General features: G+C 46.2%; 1 protein-coding gene across 1 annotated transcript in view; it reads right to left on the bottom strand.

Annotated features, from left to right (window-relative positions):
- MDN1 (midasin AAA ATPase 1) overlaps positions 1-27,044 on the bottom strand; it is a 335,477-nt gene that overhangs the window by 215,197 nt on the left and 93,236 nt on the right. Inside the window, exons 26-34 of the mRNA XM_069726361.1 lie at positions 15,891-16,037; positions 15,663-15,804; positions 15,450-15,584; positions 14,148-14,286; positions 13,927-14,065; positions 13,715-13,851; positions 12,994-13,135; positions 11,852-11,981; positions 9,583-9,813 (exon numbers count right to left, since the gene is read on the bottom strand). Coding sequence (XP_069582462.1) covers positions 9,583-9,813; positions 11,852-11,981; positions 12,994-13,135; positions 13,715-13,851; positions 13,927-14,065; positions 14,148-14,286; positions 15,450-15,584; positions 15,663-15,804; positions 15,891-16,037 — 1,342 coding nt within the window. The remainder of the gene's footprint in view (positions 1-9,582; positions 9,814-11,851; positions 11,982-12,993; positions 13,136-13,714; positions 13,852-13,926; positions 14,066-14,147; positions 14,287-15,449; positions 15,585-15,662; positions 15,805-15,890; positions 16,038-27,044) is intronic.

Below are 27,044 nucleotides of genomic sequence, written 5' to 3'. Positions count from 1 at the left end.
ATAAAGATTTTGGCGAAGGCCCTGGCGAACAGGCTGACCCAAGTGATCGATAAATTGATTCACCCAGACCAGTCTGGCTTTATGCCCAATAAATCCACGGCAATTAACTTGAGAAGGCTATTTTTAAATATGCAAATTCCTGCAGACAATGCCGGAAAAAGAGTTGTGGTGTCTTTAGATGCCCACAAGGCCTTTGATTGTGTGGAGTGGAGTTACTTGTGGTCGGTACTGGATCGCCTGGGGTTTGGTCCAAAATTCATCTCCTGGGTTAAGTTGCTGTACTCGTTCCCAATGGCAAAAATTAGAGTTAATAATAATTTGTCAGAGAGTTTCCCGCTGTTTAGGGGTACCAGACAGGGGTGTCCGCTGTCCCCGTTGCTCTTCGCTCTGGCCGTGGAGCCGTTAGCGGCTAAAATAAGAGGTGCTCAGGAGGTTAGAGGTTACATCTATGGTAGGAGGGAAGACAAAATTGCATTATATGCTGACGATATTTTGTTGTTCCTGGAGGATTCTGAAAGGTCCCTGTGCAATGCGGTTGCTTTGATTGAGGAGTTTGGTCGGTTTTCGGGTCTCACAATAAACTGGGATAAGTCTTGTATGTTGTTGATTGAGGGGGACAGTATGGGCAGTGGAGAGAGGGCGATAACCACAAAATTAAAGATTGTTCAAAAATTCAAATATTTGGGTATTCAGATTGCTCTTCCTCTAACTACCTTTGAGGAACTGAATTTAAGTCCATTAATGCAGAAAATTCGTACCAAGATTGCGGCATGGAACAAATTACATTTATCGGTGGTTGGTAGGGTGAACCTCTTAAAGATGATTGTAATGCCACAGTTGTTGTACGTGCTACATAACTCTCCCATTTGGATTACACAATGCAGATTCCGTAAGATTAGGTCTTTGTTTGGGGAATTAATATGGGGAGGAAAGAGTCCTAGGTTTAAACAGGAGATACTTCAGAGGGCCAAAACAGAGGGGGGTCTTGCACTTCCTAATCCATGGCTATACTTCTTAGCAGCACAGTGTCAACATCTCAAAGGATGGGGGGAGGAGGCAGGGAGTGTGCAAATACCTAATAGCTTGAGGTTCTTACTACAGGCAGACGTTTTGAGTGACAGTTTGGAGGGAGGACAATTCAAAAAAATGGGTTCACATGGGTGCACTATCAAATTAATTCACAGAGTATGGGAAAAAGTCAAACTCATTAGGGAAGTGAGTGGGTTCACCAGATTCTCGCCTATTTGGGACAACATTTATCTACCGGAATTTAGGCAGAGGGAGGGTTTTCACTTTTGGTCTGCAGCAGGTATTAAATGGCTGGGGCAGCTGATAAGTCAGGGCAGACTTAAAACATTTGAGGAGTTGCAGGAAGAATTTCAGTTGCCACGGTCTGAATTGTTCCAGTATAATCGTATCTCTCATGCTTATCAGGCACAGAATAAAAGGGGAGCCATAGTGGTACAGATTGATCTCATGATCGACTATATCCTTAAGAATAGCTGCACGAAGGGGGCGATTTCAGAAATATATGGGTTTCTACTTTTTTCTTTCCTGGAAAAATATCCCATCCGAGCCAAAGGGAAATGGGAAGCTGAATTGGGAATAATTGACAATGATAGATGGGAGTCGGTCCTAGAATATGTGCCCAAGATATCAATGAGTGAACCAGGCAGGCTATCACAGTTATTCGTAATCCATAGGGCCTATAGAACCCCTGACAGGTTGTTCAAGGCTGGGCTTAGGCAGAACTCGGACTGCCCTCGGTGCTCACAATCCCAGGCGGGGATATTGCATATGATGTGGCAGTGCCCTAGACTGTCCTCCTTCTGGATAGTTGTTTTAAATCGTATTGAACTGGTGTATGGATGTTCTGTCCCTAGGGTTCCACTGACTTGCATATTGGGATATGTGGAGGAAATTGTTACGGACAACATGTTTAAAATAGCTATTGCACGATTGTTATTCATTGCTAGGAAATTGATCGCCAAATTTTGGATTAGAGAGGAACCTCCAACAAGAAGAGACTTTCTTAAGCAAGCGGAGCATATACTTACTTTGGAGAAAAGTATCTACACCAAAAGGAATAAGCTGGACATCTTCCACAAGCTGTGGCAACCGTGGATGGACTTGAATTAGGATGATAAATGAGAATATAGGGAACCTAGTATTCAATGGAAATATAACGGATGTTTATTCAAATGGTTGTATGATGATGGGAAGGGGGGTGGCTCTGGCTGAGGTCTCGGGTTGGGCAGGGTGGGGGGGCTCTGGGTCGGGGGGGAAAAAGTTATCTGTAAATGTTTAATGAAACATTGCCATGAGAAATATTCTGATTGTTTATTCTTTGCGGATAATAAAAATCTATCTGATAAAAAAAAAAACACTGCGGGTTGGACGATGGGTACATCCACATCGTCCAACCCGCAGTGACCAGTTTTTACAGCATAGTGGATGGGATTTCAAGAAATCCCATGTCCACTATGTGTCCAGAGATGGACATGCGGCGCGTCTTTCCAGATTGCACAATGTCAATTTATCTTGGAGAGACGCGAGCCTCAAAAAACAGGATTTTTGGTTGCTTACCGTAAAATCTGTTTCTTGGAGCCTCCATTGGGGGACACAGGAACCATGGGTGTATGCTGCTGCCACTAGGAGGCTGACACTATGCAAATAACAAAATTAGCTCCTCCTCTGCAGTGTACACCCCACCGACTGGCATTAAACTCTTCAGTTAGTGAGAAAGCAGTAGGAGAAAGAACAAGGTTGAAAAACCATAACCACAAACTTGAGAACTGTAAACGTGAGAACAGTCAGAGAACATATAACAAAAAACATTGGGAGGGTGCTGTGTCCCCCAATGGAGGCTCCAAGAAACAGATTTTACGGTAAGCAACCAAAAATCCTGTTTTCTTTATCGCCTCTCATTGGGGGACACAGGAACCATGGGACGTCCCAAAGCAGTCCCAAGGGCGGGAAAACAGACTTCCATCAGGTCAGAGGACTCACCACTGCCGCCTGCAGGATCCTTCTGCCTAGGCTGGCGTCCGCCGATGCGTAGGTATGGACCTTGTAAAATTTGGCGAACGTGTGGATGGAAGACCAAGTTGCCGCTTTGCAAAGCTGTAGGGCGGAAGCCCTGTGGTGCACCGCCCAGGAGGCGCCGACTGCCCGAGTAGAGTGAGCCTTAATCCCAGGAGGGGGCACTCTGTTCTTGACCCGGTAAGCCTCCAAAATTGCCGTTCTGATCCAGCGAGCAATAGTCGCTTTAGAAGCCGGCTGGCCTCTGCGCGTGCCATCAGGAATGACGAAAAATGAATCCGTCTTCCGGAAAGAGGATGTTCTATCCAGATAAATCCTCACTGCCCTGACTAGGTCCAGCTTGTTCAACGATCGCTCCAGAGGATGAGTCGGAGCTGGACAAAAGGAAGGTAGAACGATGTCCTCGTTGAGGTGGAAGGTGGAAACCACCTTAGGAAGAAAAGAAGGTGGAGGTCGGAAGACCACCTTGTCCTGGTGAATGACCAAAAACGGAGGGCGGCAAGACAGTGCCGCCAGCTCGGAAACGCGGCGAATGGACGTGATGGCCACAAGAAAGGCCACCTTCCAAGATAAAACTGATAGAGGAATCTCCCTAAGAGGTTCAAAGGGAGAAACCTTCAGAACGTCCAGTACCAGGTTTAGGTCCCATGCCTCCACAGGGGCCCTGTACGGCGGGACGGCGTGGGCTACCCCCTGAAAGAAGGTCTTAACCTGTGGCCGAGAGGCCAAGGTCTTCTGAAAGAGGATGGAAAGCGCAGAGACCTGACCCTTCAGGGAACTAAGAGCCAGGCCCGAATCCAGTCCTGCCTGAAGGAAGGCCAAAAGAGAAGGCAGGGAAAAAACCATAGGCGGCACGCGGTTGGACTCGCACCAACGGAAGTAGGCCTTCCAGGTGCGGTAGTAGATCCTGGAAGACGAAGGCTTCCGAGCCTGAATCATGGTGTGAATGACCCGGTCCGAAAGGCCGGACGCTCTTAGAACCGCGGTCTCAACAGCCACGCCGTTAAACTGAGCGACCGAGAATTCGGGTGGCAGATAGGACCCTGGGACAGCAGATCGGGCCTGTCTGGAAGGCGCCAGGGAGCGTCCGCGAGAAGGTTGACGAGCTCCGCGAACCAAGCTCTCCTGGGCCAATCCGGGGCGATCAGGATGACCGGCACCCCTTCCGCTTTGATCTTCTTCAACAGTTTGGGAAGTAATGGAAGGGGTGGGAACAGATAGGGCATCTCGAACTGTGACCAAGGAATGGCCAGAGCATCGACGCCCACTGCGAGAGGATCGCGTGACCTGGAGACGAATTGTGGAACCTTCCTGTTGATCCGAGACGCCGTGAGATCCACATCCGGAGTTCCCCATCGAAGACAAATCTGATGGAAGACCTCCGGATGCAGGGACCATTCCCCCGCCGCGAGACCCTCGCGGCTGAGGAAGTCGGCGGCCCAGTTTTCTACGCCGGGGATATGCACCGCGGATATCACCGGAACCGTTGCCTCTGCCCAAAGGAGGATCTTGGACACCTCGGCAAGGGCCAAGGAGCTCCGAGTCCCCCCCTGATGGTTGACATATGCCACAGCCGTGGCATTGTCCGTCTGGATCCGGACTGGAAGGCCCCTGAGAATCCTTTCCCAATGGCGGAGGGACAGAAAGATGGCCCGAATTTCGAGGACGTTGATCGGCAGCGCGGACTCCTGTAGCGACCAACGGCCCTGAACCGTCAGGTGGCGAAAAACCGCACCCCAGCCGATCAGGCTGGCATCCGTTGTCACCACCTGCCAGTGAACCGGAAGGAAGGACCTGCCCTGGGAGATGAGAGGAGACGTCAGCCACCAGTTGAGAGACCGCTTGACCCGAAAGGAGAGTCTGATCGGCCGATCCAGGGAGAAGACCGACCTGTCCCACTGAGACAGAATGGCTTGCTGAAGGGGTCGAGAATGGAATTGGGCGAAGGGAATCGCTTCCAAGGTAGCTACCATCCTCCCCAGAACCTTCATGGCCGATCGGAGGGAGGGAGGCCGAGGACCCTGGAGCAAGAGAATGTCCCGACAAAGGGTGGATCTCTTGTCCTTGGGAAGGAAGACTCTGGACTGACGAGTGTCGAAGAGCATGCCCAGAAAGATGATGCGCTGAGAAGGAATAAGGCAGGACTTCTTCCGGTTGACCAGCCATCCGAAACGGGATAAGGTGTCGAGAACAATGGACAAGCTTTCGTGGGCCTGAGCAAAGGACGGAGCCTTGATGAGGATGTCGTCGAGGTATGGAAACAGAACCAAGCCTCTGACTCTCAAAATGGCCATCAGCGCCGCCATGATTTTCGTGAACACCCTTGGCGCGGTTGCGAGACCGAACGGCAGGGCGACGAACTGAAAATGATCTTGTTGCACTGCGAAGCGCAGGAAACGGTGATGTCCGGGAAATATTGGAACATGTAGGTAGGCGTCCTGGATATCTATAGAGCAAAGAAATTCCTGAGCCTCCATGGAAGCAATTACTGAACGAAGGGATTCCATCCTGAAGTGTCTCAGGCGAACCCTCCTGTTCAACAATTTGAGGTCCAGAATGGGACGAACCTTGCCGTCTTTTTTCGGTACCACAAAGAGGTTCGAGTAGAAACCCGTGTACCGTTCCTTTTCTGGGACGGGAACGATTACCCCGGATTTGAGCAGAGAAGCGATGGCTGCGAAGAAGCCCGGAACCAAAGCGGGATCTTTTGGAGGACGAGATTGGAAGAAACGATCTCTGGGTCGGGAGGCGAACTCTATTTTGTATCCCGAAGACACAACTTCCCTGACCCATGCATCCTCTACTGCGGAAATCCAGACGTCCCTGAAACGGAGAAGACGGCCCCCCAACCTGGGAGTTGGGCTGGAGTCTTGCCGAGAGTCATGCGGAAGTGGATCTTCCAGTCCTGGGCCTGGACGATCTACCCTGGGAATAGCGAGGACGCCAGGACGGAGTGGGCCTGAAGGACACCGCCTTCTTCTCTTGACGTGCCTGTGGCCTCTGTTGCTGCTGGGAAAAGGAGTTTGACGCAGCGAAACGACGAAAAGGCCGGAACGAGCGAAACTGCCGTCTAGGAGGAGGGCGACGAGGTTTAGCCTGGGGGAGAAGGGAACTTGTGCCCCCAGTGGCGTCCTTAATGATCTGGTCCAGCTGGGAACCAAAGAGACGAGAGCCCTGGAAGGGCAGACTAGTGAGGGACTTTTTGGAGGACAAGTCCGCCTGCCAGGCCTTGAGCCAAACGGTCCGGCGGATGGCAACGGCATTGCTGGAAGCCTGAGCCGCACAAGACGCGACATCCAGGGAGGCGGAAACCAGGTATTCACCAGCGTGGGAAATCTGGTTGGCAAGTTCCGCTAATTGCGCGGGAGGAGCCCCGTCCAGGATACCTCGCCGCAGATCCTTGGCCCATTTTGAGATGGATTTTGAGGCCCAAGTGGAAGCAAAGGCCGGGCATAGCGCTGCTGAAGCCGCTTCGAAGGCAGATTTTGCGAAGGATTCTATAACTCTGTCGTTAGAGTCCTTCAGAGACGCTCCGCCGGACAGTGGGAGCACCGTGTTGGTGGACAGCCTGGACACAGGTGGATCCACCGAGGGAGAGACCGTCCAATTGGCGGTAAGATCTGGTGAAAAAGGATATAACACCCCCAGGCGTTTTCCCCTCTGAAAACGTCTGGTCGGATTCTCTCTCTCTCTGGTCAGGATTTCCTCGAATTCAGGATGAGGGGCAAAAAATCTTGAAGGTGGTTTGGCCCGTCTAAACGAAACCGCCTGATCTGCGGGTTCCGTAGAGGGATCCTTAATGCCGCAGGTTTGGTTTATAGCCCGAATGAGGTTCTGGACCGACTCACTCATGGTGGCGATTTGGCTAGGATCCAACTCCGACATCTCCTCTGAGGGCGCATCAGATAAAGCCTCGCCTGACTCAGGGGAGGAGGAACGGTGCGACACCAACCGCGGGGGAGGGCCGTGCGGCGAGATGGAACGCGAAGAGGACTCAGACCGACGTTGCTGTCTGGACCTTTTGTGGCTAATCAAGGAGGGCTCGGGCGGCGGTTCCTGCGACCCGCTGGCCACTGCAGGGGTCTGCAGGGGTAACCGATCCAGCGCGGACACCAGGGTTTGAGACACCCGTGTTAAATCGGCCACCGATTGTGACAGAGAAGCGGCCCAGCCTGGGATGGGGGGATCACTCTCGGGCGGAACAGCCGGGGGATCCTGGGCGGTGGGAACAATCGGGTTGCTGCAGGACTGACACAGCGGGGAGGACTGACCTGAGGGAAGTTTGCTGTTACAGGACGAACATGCAAAGTACGTGACTAAGGCAGAAGATGAAGAGGTAGGGGGACGAGAGCGGCCCCCTTTAGAGGTAGACATTTTTAGGGACCCTGAAGATGCCAGTGGGTTAGGGGACAGTGGGCAGAGGGGGGTGTCAGTCTGCAGTGCAGCTACTCACGGACCCGGTCCTGGAAGATGTCCCACTTGTCCTCGGCGGAGAACTTCCCTGAGGTGCTGATTCTGCGATGCTGAGCCACAGAAGATGCGAGTGCTGCTGCTGTGAGAAGCGGTGCACACCGGCCGAGGGACCCACGAGGAAGGGGGTGGAGCCAGACGCAGAGGCGCCGGTGGGCAGGGCGCAGTATGTCGGGCGGGAAAGAAGCCCGCCCGCAGAACCGGAAGTGAGGAGCCGAGAAACCGGAAGTAGGCCCCGGCGTAAGCCGGGACCTAAATTAGAGACCGGCGCCGCCGGAGAAGGGAACCGCGGCGCCGGAGCAGCGCGCCGCAGAGTCCGAGAAGAGCGGCAGTCCGCCAAGGCTGCCCGAACGGAACCGGCGGGGCCGCGGCGCCAGAGGCAGGCCCCGGCAGAAGCCGGGACCCAAACTAGAGGCCGGCGCCGCCGGAAAATCGCGGCGCCGGAGAATCGCGGCGCCGGAGCGTCGCCAGAGGATCGCGGCGCCGGAGCGCCGCCTGAGAATAGCGGCGCCGGAGCGCCGCTGGAGAGTGGCGGCGTCGGAGCGCCGCAGAAAGCAAGCGGCACGGCACCCTGCCAAGGACGCCGTGCAGACACAGGACACACCGCGGCCGCCGAGAAGCGATGGGGGAGCGGCGCGGCAGCCCGCCAGGCCGAGACTCCACAAGGGAGACACCGTGGCTGTGCGGCCGCCAATGAAGGAGAGCCCCGGAGGAAAATGAGCCACAGCCCCCGTGGCTGTCCCTGGGATCCCCCCAAAACAACGCCATGAGGGAGGACCGGGGGACATCTGGAGAAAAGATCCCGGGGGAATGGAGAGCCCGCCAGGGGGAAATACTCACCTAAACATCCCACGCCGTTACTAACCTGAGGGGAATGAGACGTCCACGGAGCTGTGATGGACGTCCTCGTCTCCTCCGACCGACAGGCTCTGGTAGGCGAGTGGGTGGGGGACGGAGCCAGGACCGGACTTCTGAGCACGCTTCTGTGCTAGGATCTTGGTCCTGGAGAGGGATCTATGAGGATACGGGGTGGCAGTACACGCCGTACTCATAGTCCGTATTGTGGGACTACAGGCGTGACTGCTCACCCTGTATCCCTCTGGAAGAAAACCTGAAAAGAAACGACGCACATTGAGGTAGATAAGGGTCTAATGAAAGACCCGTGTCCACCTCCTACTGACACTAAGCTAAACTGAAGAGTTTAATGCCAGTCGGTGGGGTGTACACTGCAGAGGAGGAGCTAATTTTGTTATTTGCATAGTGTCAGCCTCCTAGTGGCAGCAGCATACACCCATGGTTCCTGTGTCCCCCAATGAGAGGCGATAAAGAAAGACAAATGTCACCCGTACAATGTATTGGATGCGGTGATTCTGCAGTTTGGTGAACACATGCGGAATCACGTGTGTTCAATAACCAGCAGCGTGGGAACATACCCTAATAATAAAAAATGCTTAACAGCAGACATTTATGGCATAACTAGTACATCAGAACCAAGGCCCTATTTCGAACCTAATAATTTCTAAATAACTTTATTTGTACGTACATGGCTATCAGTTTACAGAAATTAGCAACAAAAAAAAAAAGAAAAACCCAGGAGCCGGGTCAAGCGGTCACTAAATTCTGATGTCACCACCTTGTGAACCGCCTTTTACCTGCAGGTATCTCCAGCTCCTTTTTCGACTAGCTTGTCTATGTCCTCATTGTGGCGTGATGCACACTGACACTGCCCCGGGCTAGTTAAACAAAACAGAAGGCTGCAATGCGGGTAGGTAGGGGGCGCTTCATAGTATTCCTGTGAATTAATTTGCTCATCTCTAATTTAAAAAAGATTTTCCCAAAAGAAAAAAAATTATCCCCTATCCATAAAAAGACAATTTCTGATTAACACAGGGATTAATACAATATAATTTGAAAATAAAATTGCTCAGTCATTACGTAACAGGAAACGTATTCCCATATTTAATTTTTTTTTTAGCTCGTTGTTTGCATTCAGACATCAGGAAATCATTCACATAATAAAAAAAATGTTTATTTCAAAAAGCAAATAAACCTGAAAGCCTAAAAACCCACCTGATCCCAAGCCATCGATGTACACAAGACAAGCAGCATGTATTAGAGCGGTGACGGTATCCAGGTTAGTTCCTTCGTACGCAGTTTCTGAGAAGTCATTTTTTACTGTGACATTCATGAAATGTACCCAGGAAAGGATGTCTCGAATACTGAGAATGCAGCGGCGTCCAAATTCTTGGTTTGTCAACCATTCAATAAAATCAATGATCAGATCTGCTACTAAAATGGCACCTGAAAATGAGATTGGTCACAAAATGGAGAACAGCAATCAGTCAGCTAACATATAATCAGACTTTCAGACCTCAAGACACTTTTTAACAAGAAGTAAATATTAGTAAAAAGTCTGCAATCATGAAGACCCAGCAGGGAAAGAGCAAACTGTACCTATGAATTGCTGCAATGAATGGAATGACAAGACATATTGCTTGAGTCCGGAGAGGTAAGAGGGAGCCTAATCTGGATTGTGTGGGAGAAGGCGGCACTATCTCATGCTGGGTTATTTTACTGTTCAGATCACTGTCATCACGACACAAAGCTGAAGGCCACCTAATATTAGCATGCGGCTGCTCATACCGGACACAGAGCAAAACTACAGTGTCAGCTATAACAAACAGTGATTGACCTACCAACGAGAGAATGCAATACAGAAAGAGAGGATTTTTTTTGCCTCTAGAAAATAGCTTGAAAGTAGATAGATCTGATCACAGAGGTTTAATACTTTATGCAGAGTCCATTAAAATGGTCGGATATAAGGGGCATGGCAAGTCACTTTTTTACTTAGTTTTATTTTTTAATTAGAGAGGTGTAAATAGACTCAGACAAGTTTTGCATTACCATAACCAAACTCAAAAACTGAATCATGCTGTTTATTCTTATCCTTTTGACAAGAGGAATGAGCAGTTTGACAAAATAAAGGGCGTCAGTCACAACCATCACAAAAGATTGCCAGCCGTCATTGATGCAAAAAGTCAAAAGTGAGAATAAGCCACCCCCTCCCCTCCCATGTTCTGACAAAACTCCTCTCCACTTTCAGGAGTGCTACCTAACACATTCAATTATTCCTAAAGTATTAATAAGTTGAAGAACACATGACAAAGGGTTGATAAAAGAAAAAAAAAAAAAAAAAGAGGGGGGACATGAGGGACCTCAAGGATTTTTAATATTTTCTATGACAGCATCTAATCCAATTACTCCTTTTTTACCAAACTGTCGTTGCTCACCTTCTTTTCCACCAGCATTATGTTATTCAGACACCAAGTTATTTTGTCTATCTAGGGAGATCATTTGCTAATTAGTGTTCGGCTATGGATTTTCTGGCATAGTATAGTTTAGCTATGTCCAGCTGGATTGGTTCCGACCCTACCTAATCTCCAACAAGGCCCAAAATATATCTCTTAAGATTGAAAGGGAATCGGTCACCTCATTTTGGCCCTATAATCTGCGGCCACCGCCATTAGGGCTTATCTACAGCATTCTGTAATGCTGTAGATAAGCCCCAGATGTAACCTGAGAGATAGGAAAAACAAGTTAGTTAGATTATACTCACCCAGGGGCGGTCCAGATAAGATGGGCGTCCCAGGTCCGGTGCCTCCCATCTTCATGCGATGACGACATCTTCCTTGCTTCTGTTGCGGCTCCTGCGCAGGCATAATTCTCTGCCCTGTTGAGGGCAGAGCAAAGTACTGCAGTGTGCAGGCGCCGGGAAAGGTCAGAGAGGCTCGGCGCCTGCGCACTGCTATACTTTGCTCTGCCCTCAACAGGGCAAATCAGTACGCCTGCGCAATAGCCGCAACAGAAGTAAGGAAAATGACAACATCGTATGAAGATGGAGGCCCCGGACCGGACCGTGACGCCTATCGGACCCGAATCGAACCAGGACTGCCACTGGTTGAGAATAATCTTACACGTTTTTCTTATCTTTCCGGTTACATGGGGGCTTTGTGTGAGTTCTGCACTAGAAATAATTGAGACTTTCTCTGGATCGTATTAATCAAGATCTTCTCTGTCAAACCAAGGACATCTTCCCACTCCTTCAAAGAGATGTGTTTTTATTTTAACAGGGCAAACATTCAGAATGAGATGGCAATGTCCTTATAGTGGACAACCTCTTCAACCTGCAGATAAACCCGCTATACGCAGTCTAATTGCTTTTTTCAGAGTTTCTCTTTAAACTGTGTGGCTAGGTGTACTTTCCTTTGAATAAAAGTGGAAATAATTTCTGATTAGGCTGGTTTCTATACTTTAGAGGGGAAAAAAACCCATTAACTACCATTGTCATCTGATAAGGTGAGAGTCATTCCTGGATTCAGATTGTGCTTGATTATTTCTATGAGATCCAGTCGATCGTTACTTTGAGGACACCAAATCTCTGTAAATCTGTTGCGAAGGGCAGGTGAAAGCTGTAAAACAAAATTTTTGGACAATTTACTAAACAATCTTGACCACAGTGTTAAAAGCACAGTTTATAAATCCTAGTTGTAAAGAAACTTATGGGTTTTAAAGGGACACACTAAATACATAGACATATGGCGTAGTTCCATTTTAGGTGAAGTATCAAAGCAAAATGTTTTTCTCTGGGAGCAAAAAGAGAACTGGGCGATAGTTTGTAAATAGCTGTTCTCTGTTCTTAAAAGTTTTCAACAGCTTCAAGAGGAATTTAATTTATCTTGTAACACTTTTTACCAATATGTAAAGATCCGACATGCTCTCTCAGCTCAATCAAGTATGATAGAACTTAGAATACAACGTCATCCTTTAATACAGGGCTGGGCAAACTGTGGTCCGCGGGCCACATGGGACCCTTTGGCTGTAACTGTCCCGCGGGCAGGCACAGAAAGTATCATGAAAGTACAATATGTCAAGAGAAAACAATCTCAGAATTGGTAAGATCCGTTGAAACGTTCCAGAGTTATCTCCTCACAAATTGACAGTGGTCAGAATTGTAAAATGTATATAATTTATACAATGTGATTTTCTGGATTTTATTTTTGATATTCTATCTCTCAATTATAAAATTAACCTACACTTAAAATTATAGACTGTTCATGTCTTTGTCAGTGGGCAAACTTACAAAATCAGCAAGGGATCAAATACTTATTTCCTTCACTGTAAATAGAGGGGAAAGGAACACCACTTTCTCAAGGACCAGATGAAGGGCAGTTTAGTTACCCTGTAAGCGTCTGCCTGTTTGTCAGCTCCCTGGCACTGCAGTCAGTGTTTAAATTCATCCCCATCTTCTGAGAACCACAACTTTATTTTGAATTTGTCGAGTTATCCCATTCCCCCAATAAAACAGACGAGAAAGTCAAGCTAAGCTACACTATGTATATTTGACTTGTGACAACACACACAATTATGTACGGTACATTTACAGTTTGTGAAGAATATATTGTAACATTATAAACGGAATACCTCTTTTTTTCCAAAATCTCCACCAGGGTTCATAGTAGCAAAAATTCGGAAATTTGGTCCAGCTGTTAAAAGTTCCACCTCGTTGTCATCCTGTTTGCCCCCCTTTTCAGCCAACACCAACGTCTTTTCCACTTCAAGAACGCTAAAATTACATTAGTGATTTAAAATTACTTAACCCAAAAAAAGAAAGTAATGATACATAAAAGAAAACAAAAAGACAAGCATTCCTAAAGAGTTGTCAACTAGTCATGAGGAAATGTGCTCGGATAAGGTCTTATCTGAGCATGTTGGGTGCTAATAGAGTATTAGAGCACGCCGAAGCTAATGTTCGAGTCCCGTGGCTGCATGTCTCGCAGCTGTTCAACAGCTGCAACACAAGGCGACTGGAACAAAGTATTAGAGTACGTCAAAGATACTCTTAGCACCCGAGTATGCTCGGATAACACCTTATCCGAGCATGTTCGCTCATCACCATTGTCTACTCTAGAAAAAAAAAATCTGTTCTATACCATGTTGCTCGTAGAGAGAACGGACTGGTCACCTTTACATAGTCACTGCAGGGAAATGTAACAAATACTGTCAAGTTTCCCTATAACTTTTAGCAGATGGTGTTCCAAGGAGTAGGACACTTCATCATTTCTTCAATATTTGTAAATCACATAGCTGTCTAAAACCCACAATAAACTGTTAAGCCACCACCTACCACATATGAATGATTTACCTGTTTAATCTCTCCAATACAGAGTCATCTGCAAGTGAAATTTCATCCAACAAGAAAAATCCATCTTCCACCATAGCCAATACTAATGGACCATCATGCCACTCAAACAGCTTGGAGCTGTCGTCATCATCCTCATCCTATAGAGAAATATATTCATTACTGGCAAACACAGCAGTGACAAACCAATCCATGCAACTCGAGAATAAACTTACTTTGTCTTTGGACTTGTGTCTGACAGGTCGCAGCCCTCCCAAAAAATCTGAGGTTTCCATGTGTTGATGACAGTTAACAGAGTAAAGCTTCTGATTTTGCAAAGCTGCAAACAATTGGCAAATGGTGGTTTTGCCACATCTATAAAATGAAAGGGAAGAGACTGTAAAATAAGAGACACTAATAAAAGAACAAAATTACTGAATTAAAAACAGAAACTAACCCTGTATCCCCTACAAGCAATATAGGTTCACCAAATTCCAAGGCTCGACCCACGAGAACTGCAAGCCTTCTCATTCCTTGAGTCCATACGACATGTGAAAAATTATGATCCATTGCATCACCTAAAACAGACAATTTCTCTGCAATAAAAAAAAAAAAAACACATTTACATCAGGCTATGCGATTTCTTCTCCAGAAGTCAAAAAATCTCTGGATTCTGAGATAGAAATGGACTTGGAAAAAGCTTCTTGTGATGCAAGTTACCTGCGGTGAATATCCAGACGCAGATTCCTGTCTAAACACTACAATCCACTAACATTCAATGCTGATAAATACATCTTATCATATGTATTCTGGAAAGCTACAGGTGTCTGAACATTTGGGCATGGAGAAAAATGTAAAAGGAAAACAGATGCAATACAGTGATGGAGAACCATGTACTAACTATATGCATCAATAATAAACTTCTATATTAAAAACAAATACTATTTTACCTGCCAAGATCAATCGCATAAGGAGCATACTGTCCATGAAACTACTGAAGAATTAGGTTTAAGGTTACAGGGATTGTCTATTACTTGGATAAATCCTTCTTAAAGGGAATCGGTCATCAGGTTTTTGTCATTTCATGTGAGAGCAGCATAATGTAAAGAAAAAGACCCAGATTCCAGTGATGTTTCACAACTCAGCAGAGCTCAAAAAGCTGACTCCGCCGATTAGCAGCTTTCTGTGTATTGACTATAAGCTACTAATCAGTGATGGGGTGTGGTTGGACCAGAATGTATCTTGGCAGCTGGTCGAGCAGTGATAATCTCCTGCAACAACAGCTCGCAGCCTAATAAGCGACATATTGCTGAAATCAGTGTCTCCGCCCCTACGTCATGCTGCTCTCAGATTGCATAGCAAAAAACAGCTGACAGTTTCTCTTTAAATACTATGTTCCACGGTATAAAAAAAAAAAAAATAATCATAACTCACCCCAAATCTTCCAGGGTTCACATGACAAGGATATGGCACATGAGCACTGCAGCCAATCAGAAGTTGATCCTCTGACAACCAAATGTGTGAGAACTGCAGCACATTAGAAGCTGCTGATTGGCTACAGTGTTCTTGAGGCATAAAAATGTCATGTGGGTCATTCGAGACTTTCTTCCAACATCACTGTAGCAATTCCTGTGCCGAAAGCGAGTACCTTATTTTTACTTTAAACTAGGGAACCAGTATTTAAAAAAAAAAGAAGAAAAAGAAATAGACAACCCCTTTATCAGCTTTTCATGGAAGGCCCTAACCCTTGAATACTTGCCCAATTGCTTTTGAACACTATCCATGGAGAAGAGGACGTCTGGCACTACTTCTTTCTTGAAGCACTTTTTTATGACTTTTAAGATTACATCAACCTCCTCCTGTTTTCTCACTCGGCCAGCAAGCAGCAAGAAACCTAAATGAACAGACAAATTGGTCAGATCTAACTGGTCACCAGCACCATTGATCTCTTCATAGACACAAGCAGCTGTACCGTCGTTGGCCAAGTGCTGTAGCCAGTCATAATCTTTTTCGGTTTGTTCTGATAAGCGGTATCTTTCAGCCCATCTGAAGAGATCGCGTAGTGTGATAAATCCGTGCTTTCCGGCAAACACAGAGGATCCTCTTCTATGTGACTAAAGAATGAATGAAGCCATATGGCGTTAGAAGGCAAGATTCTATATAGTCAGTGCTATCCCTCTTCATGTCACAGAGCATTTACCTGCAGCTCTAACATCACAGCAACCAGCTTATTACAGTATGATGGAGGCAGGCAACAGCGTTTGTGCAAAATGGTTTCCAGTTCAGCACTTGGCAATTCGTCATAATGCAGCTCCACAAACCTGTTCCGAAAAGCTCTTGATAATACCTATTAATAATAAAAACATAGAAAAATATGCATAAAAGGCGAATTGGATACAATTATTTGCTTTCTAAGGTAGATTTCACACCATCGTGCTGCTCTCAAACATGGTGACAGATCCCCTTTAACCCCTTACTGACAGAGCCAGTTTTAAGCTTAATATCCAAGCCACGTTTTTCAAATCTAACCAGTGTCACTTTATGTGGTAACTAGATGGTAGCCCGATTCTAACGCATCGGGTATTCTAGAATATGTATTTAGTTTATTTATGAAGATTTTAGAATAATACATTGAATACACAGGATTCGGCCGGCCGCGACCAATTAGCGAAGCGTGGTTCAAATCCCGCGCCAATTCATGGCCGGACTGCGCCTGTTGCTGATTGTTCACGGCCGGCCACGTAGTATATAACAGCCCACGTAGTAAATAGCACAGCCACGTAGTATATTGCACAGCCACGTAGTACATAACACAGCCCACGGAGTATATAGCACAGCCACGTAGTATATAACAGCCCACGTAGTAAATAGCACAGCCACGTAGTATATTGCACAGCCACGCAGTATATTGCACAGCCACATAGTACATAACACAGCCCACGGAGTATATAGCACAGCCCACGGAGTATATAGCACAGCCCACGGAGTATATAGCACAGCCCACGGAGTATATAGCACAGCCCACGGAGTATATAACACAGCCCACGGAGTGCATAACAGCCCACATAGCATGTAACACAGCCAAGTAGTATATAACAGCCCACGCACGCAGTATATAACACAGACCACGTAGTGTATAACACAGGCCAGGTAGTGTATAACACAGGCCACGTAGTGTAATAATGGAGACAACTTTACAGAACAGTTCATCCACCATGGTGCCGCCATCCCCTCCTACACGTACATGTCCAGCCGGCTCCCGGGCTGGGGTCTCGCACAGACCGGCACCTGTCAGAAGCAGCAGTCAGGACGTACAGCGCCGGCAGCACTGGGCACCTTGCTCGCCGTGGGGACTGAGGCGCCTCACCTTGGCCGCTCTGCTCCTCCTCCTCCCACGTTACCTTCCCCCATCCCAGGTTCAAAGCCTCTGCTCCCGTGGCGATTCCCGCCACCTTCCAGCTGCCCTCTTGTTTTTCCTTGTCTCACTCTCGCGAGATGACGTAGCGGTCTCACAAGACCGCTATGTCATCATCTCGCGAGATCACAATGCATGGAGCGGTCACTGGGGCGTCGCGAGGAACGGGAAAGGCAAATGGCAGGAGCGAGCGCATGGTCGGATGACGGAGGGTGAGAATAGCAGGTTTTTTTTTATTATTATTATTATTTTTAACATTAGATCTTTTTACTATTGATGCCGCATAGGCAGCATCAATAGTAAAAAGCTGGGGACACACAGGGTTAATAGCAGCAGTTATGGAGTGCGTTACCTGCGGCATAACGCGGTGCGTTACCACCGGCATTAACCCTGTGTGAGCGGTGACTGGAGGGGAGTATGTGGGCGCCGAGCACTGATTGCGGGGAGTAAGGAGCGGCCATTTTCTTCCGGACTATGCCCGTTGCCGATTGGTCGTGGCTGTTTTGCCGCGACCAATCAGCGACTTGGATTTCCATGACAGACAGAGGCCGCAACAGAAGGACAGACAGAAAGACGGAAGTGACCCGTAGACAATTATATAGTAGATAACTCTGAAATGACTCTATATCCTGGTGACTCTGACATTGTTCTTTCGTATCACAATGTACTTCATAGTAAAATCGGTAAACTTAAGTTTTTTGGGCTTTTTTTGCGAAAATATCAGAAATTTTAATGTAAACTTAGAAAAAAATAGCGATTTTCAAACTTTGAACGCTTAGATCTTTAAACCTGATAGTCAGTCATACCACAGGAAACAATTAAAGGGAGCCTGTCACCTCCCCTCAGGCGTTTGTAACTAAAAGAGCCATCTTGTGCTTCACAAAGGCTGCATTCTGACAAGGTGGCTCTTTTAGTTATGATGCCTGCACACGCTGAAATAAACGTTTATAAAATGTGCCCCCTCATACCGTGAAACCGTACGGGAGGCGGGACTTTCCTTCCTTATCAGACGCAGCACAACCGTCACTCCGGGCCTGTGCGCCGCCTCCTCTTGCAGCATTATCGCCCCCGGCACCTGCGCATTAAGTTTTTTTTTCGGGCATGCGCAGTTGCGCTGCCCTTTGTACTTAAAGCGCAGGCGCCGGGGACGATAATGATGCAAGAGGAGGCGGCGCCCGGCGCGCACAGGCCCGGAGTGACGGTTGCGCTGCGTCTGAAAAGGAAGGAAAGTCCCGCCTCCCGGACGGTTTCAAGGTATGAGGGGGCACATTTTATAAACGTTTATTTCAGCGTGTGCAGGCATCATAACTAAAAGAGCCACCTTGTCAGAATGCAGCATTTGTGGCTTTTTTAGTTACAAACGCCTGAGGGAGGTGACAGGTTCCCTTTAATAAAATTTCCCAAACGTCTACTTTATTTGAGCATCATTTTTCAGACGTCCTTTTATTTTCTTCTGAAGTCAGAAGGGTTCAAAGTAAGCTGCATTTTTCATTATTTTCAAGGAAATTTACAAATCCAATTTTTTACAGACCTACTCAGTTTTGAAGGGACTTGTATTATCAGAAAACCCACAAAAATGACATTGTAAAATCTGAACCCCTTAAATAATTATAAACGTCTGTTAAGAAATTTGTTAACCATTCTAGTGCTACACAGGAGTTAAGGCGAAGTGGAATAAAAGAAAATGAAAAATGACATTTTGCCACTAAAGTATTTCATTTTCACAAAGAATAAGAGAAAACGGACCCTAAAATGTATTACGCAATTTCTCCTGAGCGTGGCAATACCCCATATGTGGTCGGACAACGCTGCTTGTTCACCCAACAAGGCTCGGAAGGGAAGAAGCGCTATTTGTTATATATGGAGCATAAATTTGTTTGGAATAGCTTGCAGACACCATGTCGCATTTGCAGAGCCGCTGAAGTACCAGAACAAGGGAAACCCCCACAAGTGACCCCACTTAGGAAACTGAATCCCACAATGAATTCATATAGGTGTGTGTTTAAAAATTTAAACCCCTGGGTGCTGCACAAAACTTTATATCATTTGACTGTGATAATGAAAACAGTTTTTTTTTTCCAGTAAAATGTCCGAAGTTTGTAATTTTCAAAAGGACTAATAGGAGAAAATGAACCCCATAATTTGTTACACAATTTCTCACGAACGTGGCGATATCTCATATGTGATCAAAAACTGCTGTTGATCCAAAAGGTTAAGAACTCTACTTGATTTTTGGAACATAAATTTGGGTGGAACAGATTGTCCTGAAGGCAAGTCGCACCTAGGTTTTAATAGGTACTTCCTTGGGACTAGTAGAAATTGTGTCTCCATATCACACCAGGAGGTCTAGCTAGAGCCAAGAAGAAGGTAACATTTGGCACCTCTGAGGTCATGGAGGGGAGATGCTAAATTGCGGCCTGAGGTGATGTATTCCTGGGAACCTGGTCACAAGTGTATCAAGAGGAAAATAATATATATTCATTAGTAGAGCGGCCGTGGCCAATCAACAAGCCAGCAATTATGATATTAACCTGAGGGGCCGGTCTAGAAACCTGACCTCAGACCAAAGTTATAAATTTAGGCTGCAGACAGAGAATTGTGTTCACATGTGAGGGCAGCCTGAGAAGCTGATGTGTTCCATCAACTCCATTCATTGTGCTCAGTTTGTGTTTCTGGAGACACGCACCCTGTAAATTGTGTCCTCCCTACAACAATACTGCCAAACATGTGTCTGCTTACTGTGATTTAGGCACAGTGGGGCTCAGCAGGGGGGCAGATTTAGAAGCAGAGTTCACTGGATTTTATTTGAGGGGGCGGGAGTCATGTCACTTTTCCAGAGGGTTTGTTGTACCGATAATTTGGGAACCGTTACATTTCCAGTGACATATGACAGGGTAGGGGCTGGTTTTGTGCAGGATACGAGGCTCCTCAATCGACACTGCTGAAGTGTGGCTCTACCTCTACGGTACAATGCGCAGGATTTTTCAAAGTAGATTTGAGCGACGGTGGAAAAACCCCAGGAACATCATTCAAATTGTGTGGGCTGGTGTTTTTAATGAAAAAAATAAGAGTCACAAAATTTAGGCGCAACACTAGGTTGGGCTAAAATTTTGCGATTTTTCGCACTCAAGTGATTTCCACCCAACGCTGGCAAAATGGTTGGAGCTGAAGTAGAACGGGGACGTTGAAAGCTTGGCTTGTAAAATTCATGATGAGCAGCGGCATTCCTTACATAACAAATCTGAGTCCATATAACAAAGAAAATACAGCTCCACTCAAATGCTAATTCAATGTTTAATTCAATATTTGCAGATTACAGCATTTCAAACAGCAGCTGTACTTTCAGGTTTATCTTGAATAGTCGTGACGGCTTGCAACTATTCACACTTGTCTTATTCTGTTTGGAGGTGCTAGTCATTTTTTTTGTATAAGTTTTACTGCAGTCTTAGACTGAAGATTTGTGTTGAGGTGCACACACAGGCATTTGACTGAATCCAGTATGTTCCATCTTTAACCCCTTCGCGACACGCGCCGTACTAGTACTGCGCTGCCGGCACTGCATTAGTGCCAGCAGCAGTACTAGTACGGCGCACCGATCACCGCGGTCTCGCGCTGAGCGCCGCGGTGATCGGGTGCGGGTGTCAGCTGTATACGACAGCTGACACCCCGCAGCAATGCCCACGATCGGCGCTATCGCCGATCGCGGGCATTTAACCCCTCTGATGCCGCTGTCAGTAGTGACAGCGGCATAGAGGGGGATCGCGCAGGGACGGGGGCTCCCTGCGCTCTCCCACCGGAGCAACGCAATGAGATCGCGTTGCTCCGGTGACCCGGAAGGAGTCCCCGGATCCAAGATGGCCGCCGGACTCCTTCCGGGTCATGAAGTGACCTGGCTAGCCGGCGCCTGCTGAGAGTAGGCGCTGGAAGCCAGCTAAGCTGCCTGTCAGATCGTTGATCTGACAAAGTGCTATGCAGAGTGTCAGATCAACGATCTGATCTAATACAGTGATGTCCCACCCTGGGACAATGTTAGAAAGTTAAAAAAAAAAAAATAGAATGTGTAAAAAAAAAAATTTAAAAAAATTCCCAAATAAAAAAAAAAAAAAACATTTCCCAATAAATCCATTTATTTATATTAAAAAAAAAAAAAAAACAATAAATGTACACATATTTGGTATCGCCGCGTCCGTAACGACCCGCTCTATAAAACTATCCCACTAGTTAACCCCTTCAGTGAACACCGCAAAAAAAAAGAGAAAAAAAAAAAACAAGGCAAAAAAACAACGCTTTATTATCATACAGGCGAACAAAAAGTGGAATAACGCGATCAAAACGACGGATATAAATAACCATGGTACCGCTGAAAACGTCATCTTGTCCCGCAAAAAAAAAGCCGCCATACAGCATCATCAGCAGAAAAATAAAAAAGTTATAGCTCTCAGAATAATGCGATGCAAAAACAATTATTTTTTTATATAAAATAGTTTTTATTGTGTAAAAGCGCCAAAACATTAAAAAAATTACATAAATGAGGTATCGCTGTACAATAAACTGCTTTATCCATTTTACCACACGTGGAACGGTATAAACGCCCCCCCTAAAAGAAATTCAGGAATTGCTGGTTTTTGTTCATTCCGCCTCCCAAAAATCGGAATAAAAAGCGATCAAAAAATTTCATCTGCCCGACAATGTTACCAATAAAAACGTCAACTCGTCCCGCAAAAAACAAGACCTCATATGACTCTGTGGGCCAAAATATGGATAAATTATAGCTCTCAAAATGTGGTGATGCAAAAACTATTTTTTGCAATAAAAAGCGTCTTTTAGTGTGTGACAGCTGCCAATCATAAAAATCCGCCAAAAAAACGCTATAAAAGTAAATCAAACCCCCCTTCATCACCCCCTTAGTTAGGGAAAAATAATAAAATGTAAAAAAATGTATTTATTTCCATTTTCCCATTAGGGCTAGGGTTAGGGCTAGGGTTAGGGCTAGGGTTAGGGTTGGGGTTAGGGTTTCAGTTATAATTGGGGGTTTCCACTGTTTAGGCACATCAGGGGCTCTCCAAACGCGACATGGCGTCCGATCTCAATTCCAGCCAATTCTGCTTTGAAAAAGTAAAACAGGGCTCCTTCCCTTCCGAGTTCTCTTGTGTGCCCAAACAGTGGTTCCCCCCAACATATGGGGTATCAGCGTTCTCAGGACAAGTTGGACAACAACTTTTGGGGTCCAATTTGTCCTGTTACCCTTGGGAAAATAAAAACATAGGGGATAAAATATCATTTTCGTGGAAAAAAAAATATTTTTTATTTTCACGGCTCTGCGTTATAAACTGTAGTGAAACACTTGTTGGTTCAAAGCTCTCACAACACATCTAGATAAGTTCCTTTGGGGGTCTAGTTTCCAATATGGGGTCACTTGTGGGGGGTTTCTACTGTTTAGGTACATCAGGGGCTCTGCAAATGCAACATGACGCCTGCAGACCAATCCATCTAAGTCTGCATTTCAAATGGCGCTCCTTCCCTTTCGAGCTCTGCCGTGCACCCAAACAGTGGTTCCCCCCAACATATGGGTTATCAGCGTTCTCAGGACAAGTTGGACAACAACTTTTGGGGTCCAATTTGTCCTGTTACCCTTGGGAAAATAAAAACATAGGGAATAAAATATCATTTTCGTGGAAAAAAAAATATTTTTTATTTTCACGGCTCTGCGTTATAAACTGTAGTGAAACACTTGTTGGTTCAAAGCTCTCACAACACATCTAGATAAGTTCCTTGGGGGGTCTAGTTTCCAATATGGGGTCACTTGTGGGGGTTTCTACTGTTTAGGTACATCAGGGGCTCTGCAAATGCAACATGACACCTGCAGTCCATTCCATCTAAGTCTGCATTTCAAACGGTGCTCCTTCCCTTCCGAGCTCTGCCATGCACTCAAACGGTGGTTCCCCCCCACATGTGGGGTATCAGCGTACTCAGGACAAATTGGACAATAACATTTGTGGTCCAATTTCTCCTGTTACCCTTGGGAAAAAAAAAATTGCGGGCTAAAACATCATTTTGTGGAAAGAAAAAATGATTTTTTAATTTTCACAATGCTACATTCTAAACTTTAGTGAAACAATTGGGGGTTAAAAGTGCTCACCACACATCTAGATAAGTTCCTTAGGGGGGTCTTCTTTCCAAAATGGGGTCACTTGTTGGGGGTTTCCACTGTTAAGGCACGTCAGGGGCTCTCCAAATGCGACATGGCGTCCGATCTCAATTCCAGCCAATTTTGCATTGAAAAGTCAAACGGCACTCCTTCCCTTCCGAGCTCTGCCATGCACTCAAACAGTGGTTTATCCCCATATATGAAGTATCGACGTACTCAGGACAAATTGCACAACAACTTTTGGGGTCCAATTTATCCTTTTACCCTTGGAAAAATAAAAAATTTGGGGCAAAAAGATCATTTTTTGTGAAAATTAATAAAAAAAATTTTTTTACGGCTCTACATTATAAACTTCTGTGAAGCACTTGGAGGTTCAAAGTGCTCACCACACATCTAGATTAGTTCCTTAGGGGGTCTACTTTCCAAAATGGTGTCACTTGTGGGGGTTTCCACTGTTTAGGCACATCAGGGGCTCTCCAATCGTGACATGGGCTCCGATCTCAATTCCAGCAAATCTTGCATTGAAAAGTCAAATAGCGCTCCTTCCCTTCCGAGCTCTGCCATGTGCCCAAACAGTGGTTTACCCCCACATATGGGGTATCGGCGTACTCAGGACAAAATTGTACAACGACTTTTGTGGTCCAATTTCTCCTGTTACCCTTGGTAAAATGAAACAAATTGGACCTGAAGTAAAAATTTTGTGAAAAAAAAGTTAAATGTTCAATTTTTTTTAAACATTCAAAAAATTCCTGTGAAGCACCTGAAGGGTTAATAAACTTTTTGAATGTGGTTTTGAGTACCTTGAGGGGTGCAGTTTTTAGAATGGTGTCACTTTTGGGCATTTTCTGTCATATAGAACCCTCAAAGTCACTTCAAGTGTGAGGTGGTCCGTAAAAAAATGGTTTTGCAAATTTTGTTGCAAAAATGAGAAATCGCTGGTCAACTTTTAACCCTTATAACGTCCTAACAAAAAAAAATTATGTTTCCAAAATTGTGCTGATGTAAAGCAGACATGTGGGAAATGTTGTTTATTAACTATATTATGTGATATAACTCTCTAATTTAAGGGCAGAAAAACTAAGAGTTTGAAAATTGCTAAATTTTCATAATTTCCGACAAATTTTTGTTTTTTTCACAAATAAATGCAAGTCATATCGAAGAAGTTTTACCACTACCATGAAGTACAATATGTCACGAGAAAACAGTGTCAGAATCACCAGGATCCGTTGAAGCGTTTCAGAGTTATAACCTCATAAAGTGACAGTGGTCAGAATTGTAAAAATTGGCCCTGTCACTTAGGTGAAAACAGGCTTTGGGGTGAAGGGGTTAAGAACAGTGTAAAAAATAAGGTCGGTCTTGATGAGCGAGGCCAAAGTGAGTGAACAGCTTTTTTTCAATGCAATCAATCACCAGAACCTTACTGAGTGAATACAGCAGATACAATATAGGTTGAGGAGTTAAGTCCTGAGATATCACTCAACTCTGCTTTCTATACAACAGCGAGATGCTCACCTCCTCCTGATCCAGAGCTGCTATTAGTCCTGCACAATCACAATTCCCATCCCCCACCAACTGCAGTTTCCAAAGCAGTTCTAATTACTGCTCACTTGAGCCATGTCCTTGTTCAAAGTGTTTGGACTTCGGAAAAAGAACTGAGACTGGTAAAAAGTCGGGTCACAAACACTTATATTATGAACTAGATGGTGGCCCGATTCTAACGCATCGGGTATTCTAGAATATGCATGTCCACGTAGTATATTGCACAGCCCACGTACTATATTGCCCAGCCAACGTAGTATACTGCCCAGCCACGTAGTATACTGCCCAGCCACGTAGTATACTGCCCAGCGACGTACTATATTGCCCAGCCACGTACTATATCGCCCAGCCACGTACTACATTGCCCAGCCACGTACTATATCCCCAACCACGTACTATATCGCCCAGCCACGTCGTATATTGCTCAGCTACGTAGTATATCGCCCAGTGACGTAGTATATTGCCCAGTCACTTAGTATATTGCCCAGTCACGTAGTATATTGCTCAGTCACGTAGTATATTGCCCAGTCACGTAGTATAAAGCCCAGTCATGTAGTATATTGCCCAGCTGCCAAGTCACGTAGTATATTGCTCAGCCACGTAGTATATTGCACAGAGACGTAGTATACAGCACAGACACGTACTATACAGCACAGACACGTAGTATATTGGCCAGCCACGTAGTATATTGCCCAGCCACGTAGTATATAGCACAGCCACGTAGTATACAGCACAGACACGTAGCATACAGCACAGACACGTAGTATATTGGCTAGTCACGTAGTATATTGCCCAGACACGTAGTGTATTGCCCAGACACGTAGTGTATTGCCCAGACACGTAGTGTATTGCCCAGACGTATGTGACAGGTTAAAAAAGACTTAAAATAAAAAAACAGGATTTTTGGTTGCTTACCGTAAAATCTGTTTCTTGGAGCCTCCATTGGGGGACACAGGAACCATGGGGTGTATGCTGCTGCCACTAGGAGGCTGACACTATGCAAATAAAAAAGTTAGCTCCTCCTCTGCAGTGTACACCCCACCGACTGGCATAATACTCTTCAGTTAGTGAGAAAGCAGTAGGAGATAAATAACAAGGTTGAAAACCAAAACCACAAACTTGAGAACTGTAAACGTGATAACAGTCAAACGTGAGAACAGTCATAGAACATATAACCAAAACATTGGGAGGGAGCCGTGTCCCCCAATGGAGGCTCCAAGAAACAGATTTTACGGAAAGCAACCAAAACTCCGGTTTTCTTTATCGTCTCTCATTGGGGGACACAGGAACCATGGGACGTCCCAAAGCAGTCCCAAGGGCGGGTAAAACAGACTTCCATCAGGTCAGAGGACTCACCACTGCCGCCTGCAAGATCCTTCTGCCTAGGCTGGCGTCCGCCGAAGCGTAGGTATGGACCTTGTAAAATTTGGCGAACGTGTGGATGGAAGACCAGGTTGCCACTTTGCAAAGCTGTAGGGCGGAAGCCCTGTGGTGCACCGCCCAGGAGGCGCCAACTGACCGGGTAGAGTGAGCCTTGATCCCAGGAGGAGGCACTCTGTTCTTGACAAGCCTGGTAAGCCTCCAGAATAGCCGTTCTGATCCAGCGAGCAATAGTCGCCTTAGAAGCCGGCTGGCATCTGCGCGAGCCATCAGGAATGACGAAAAGAGAATCCGTCTTCCGGAAAGTGAACGTTCTATCCAGATAGATCATCACTGCCCTGACAAGGTCCAGCTTGTTCAACGATCGCTCCAGATGATGAGTCGGAGCTGGACAAAAAGAAGGTAGAACGATGTCCTCGTTGAGGTGGAATGTGGAAACCACCTTAGGAAGAAAGGAAGGCGGAGGTTTGAGGACCACCTTGTCCTGGTGGATAACCAAGAAAGGAGGCCGGCAAGAGAGAGCCGCCAACTCGGAGACGCGGCGGATAGAAGTGATGGCCACAAGAAAGGCCACCTTCCAAGACAGAACTGATAGGGGAACCTCTCTGAGAGGTTCAAAGGCGAAAACCCTCAGAATGTCCAGTACCAGGTTTAAATCCCATGAATCCACAGGGTCCCTGTACGGAGGGACCGCGTGGGGTACTCCTTGAAGGAAGGTCTTAACCTGTGGTCTGGAAGCTAAAGTCGTTTGAAAAAGGATGGAAAGCGCAAAAACCTGACCCTTTAGGGAACTAAGAGCAAGGCCCGAATCCAGTTCTGCCTGAAGGAAAGCCAAGATGGAAGGCAGGGAAAAGGACATAGGTGAAACGCGG

The sequence above is a fragment of the Ranitomeya imitator genome, chromosome 5 (assembly GCF_032444005.1).
Source record: "Ranitomeya imitator isolate aRanImi1 chromosome 5, aRanImi1.pri, whole genome shotgun sequence".
Taxonomy (NCBI): domain Eukaryota; kingdom Metazoa; phylum Chordata; class Amphibia; order Anura; family Dendrobatidae; genus Ranitomeya; species Ranitomeya imitator.
This window is presented reverse-complemented; position numbering and strand designations above follow the sequence as displayed.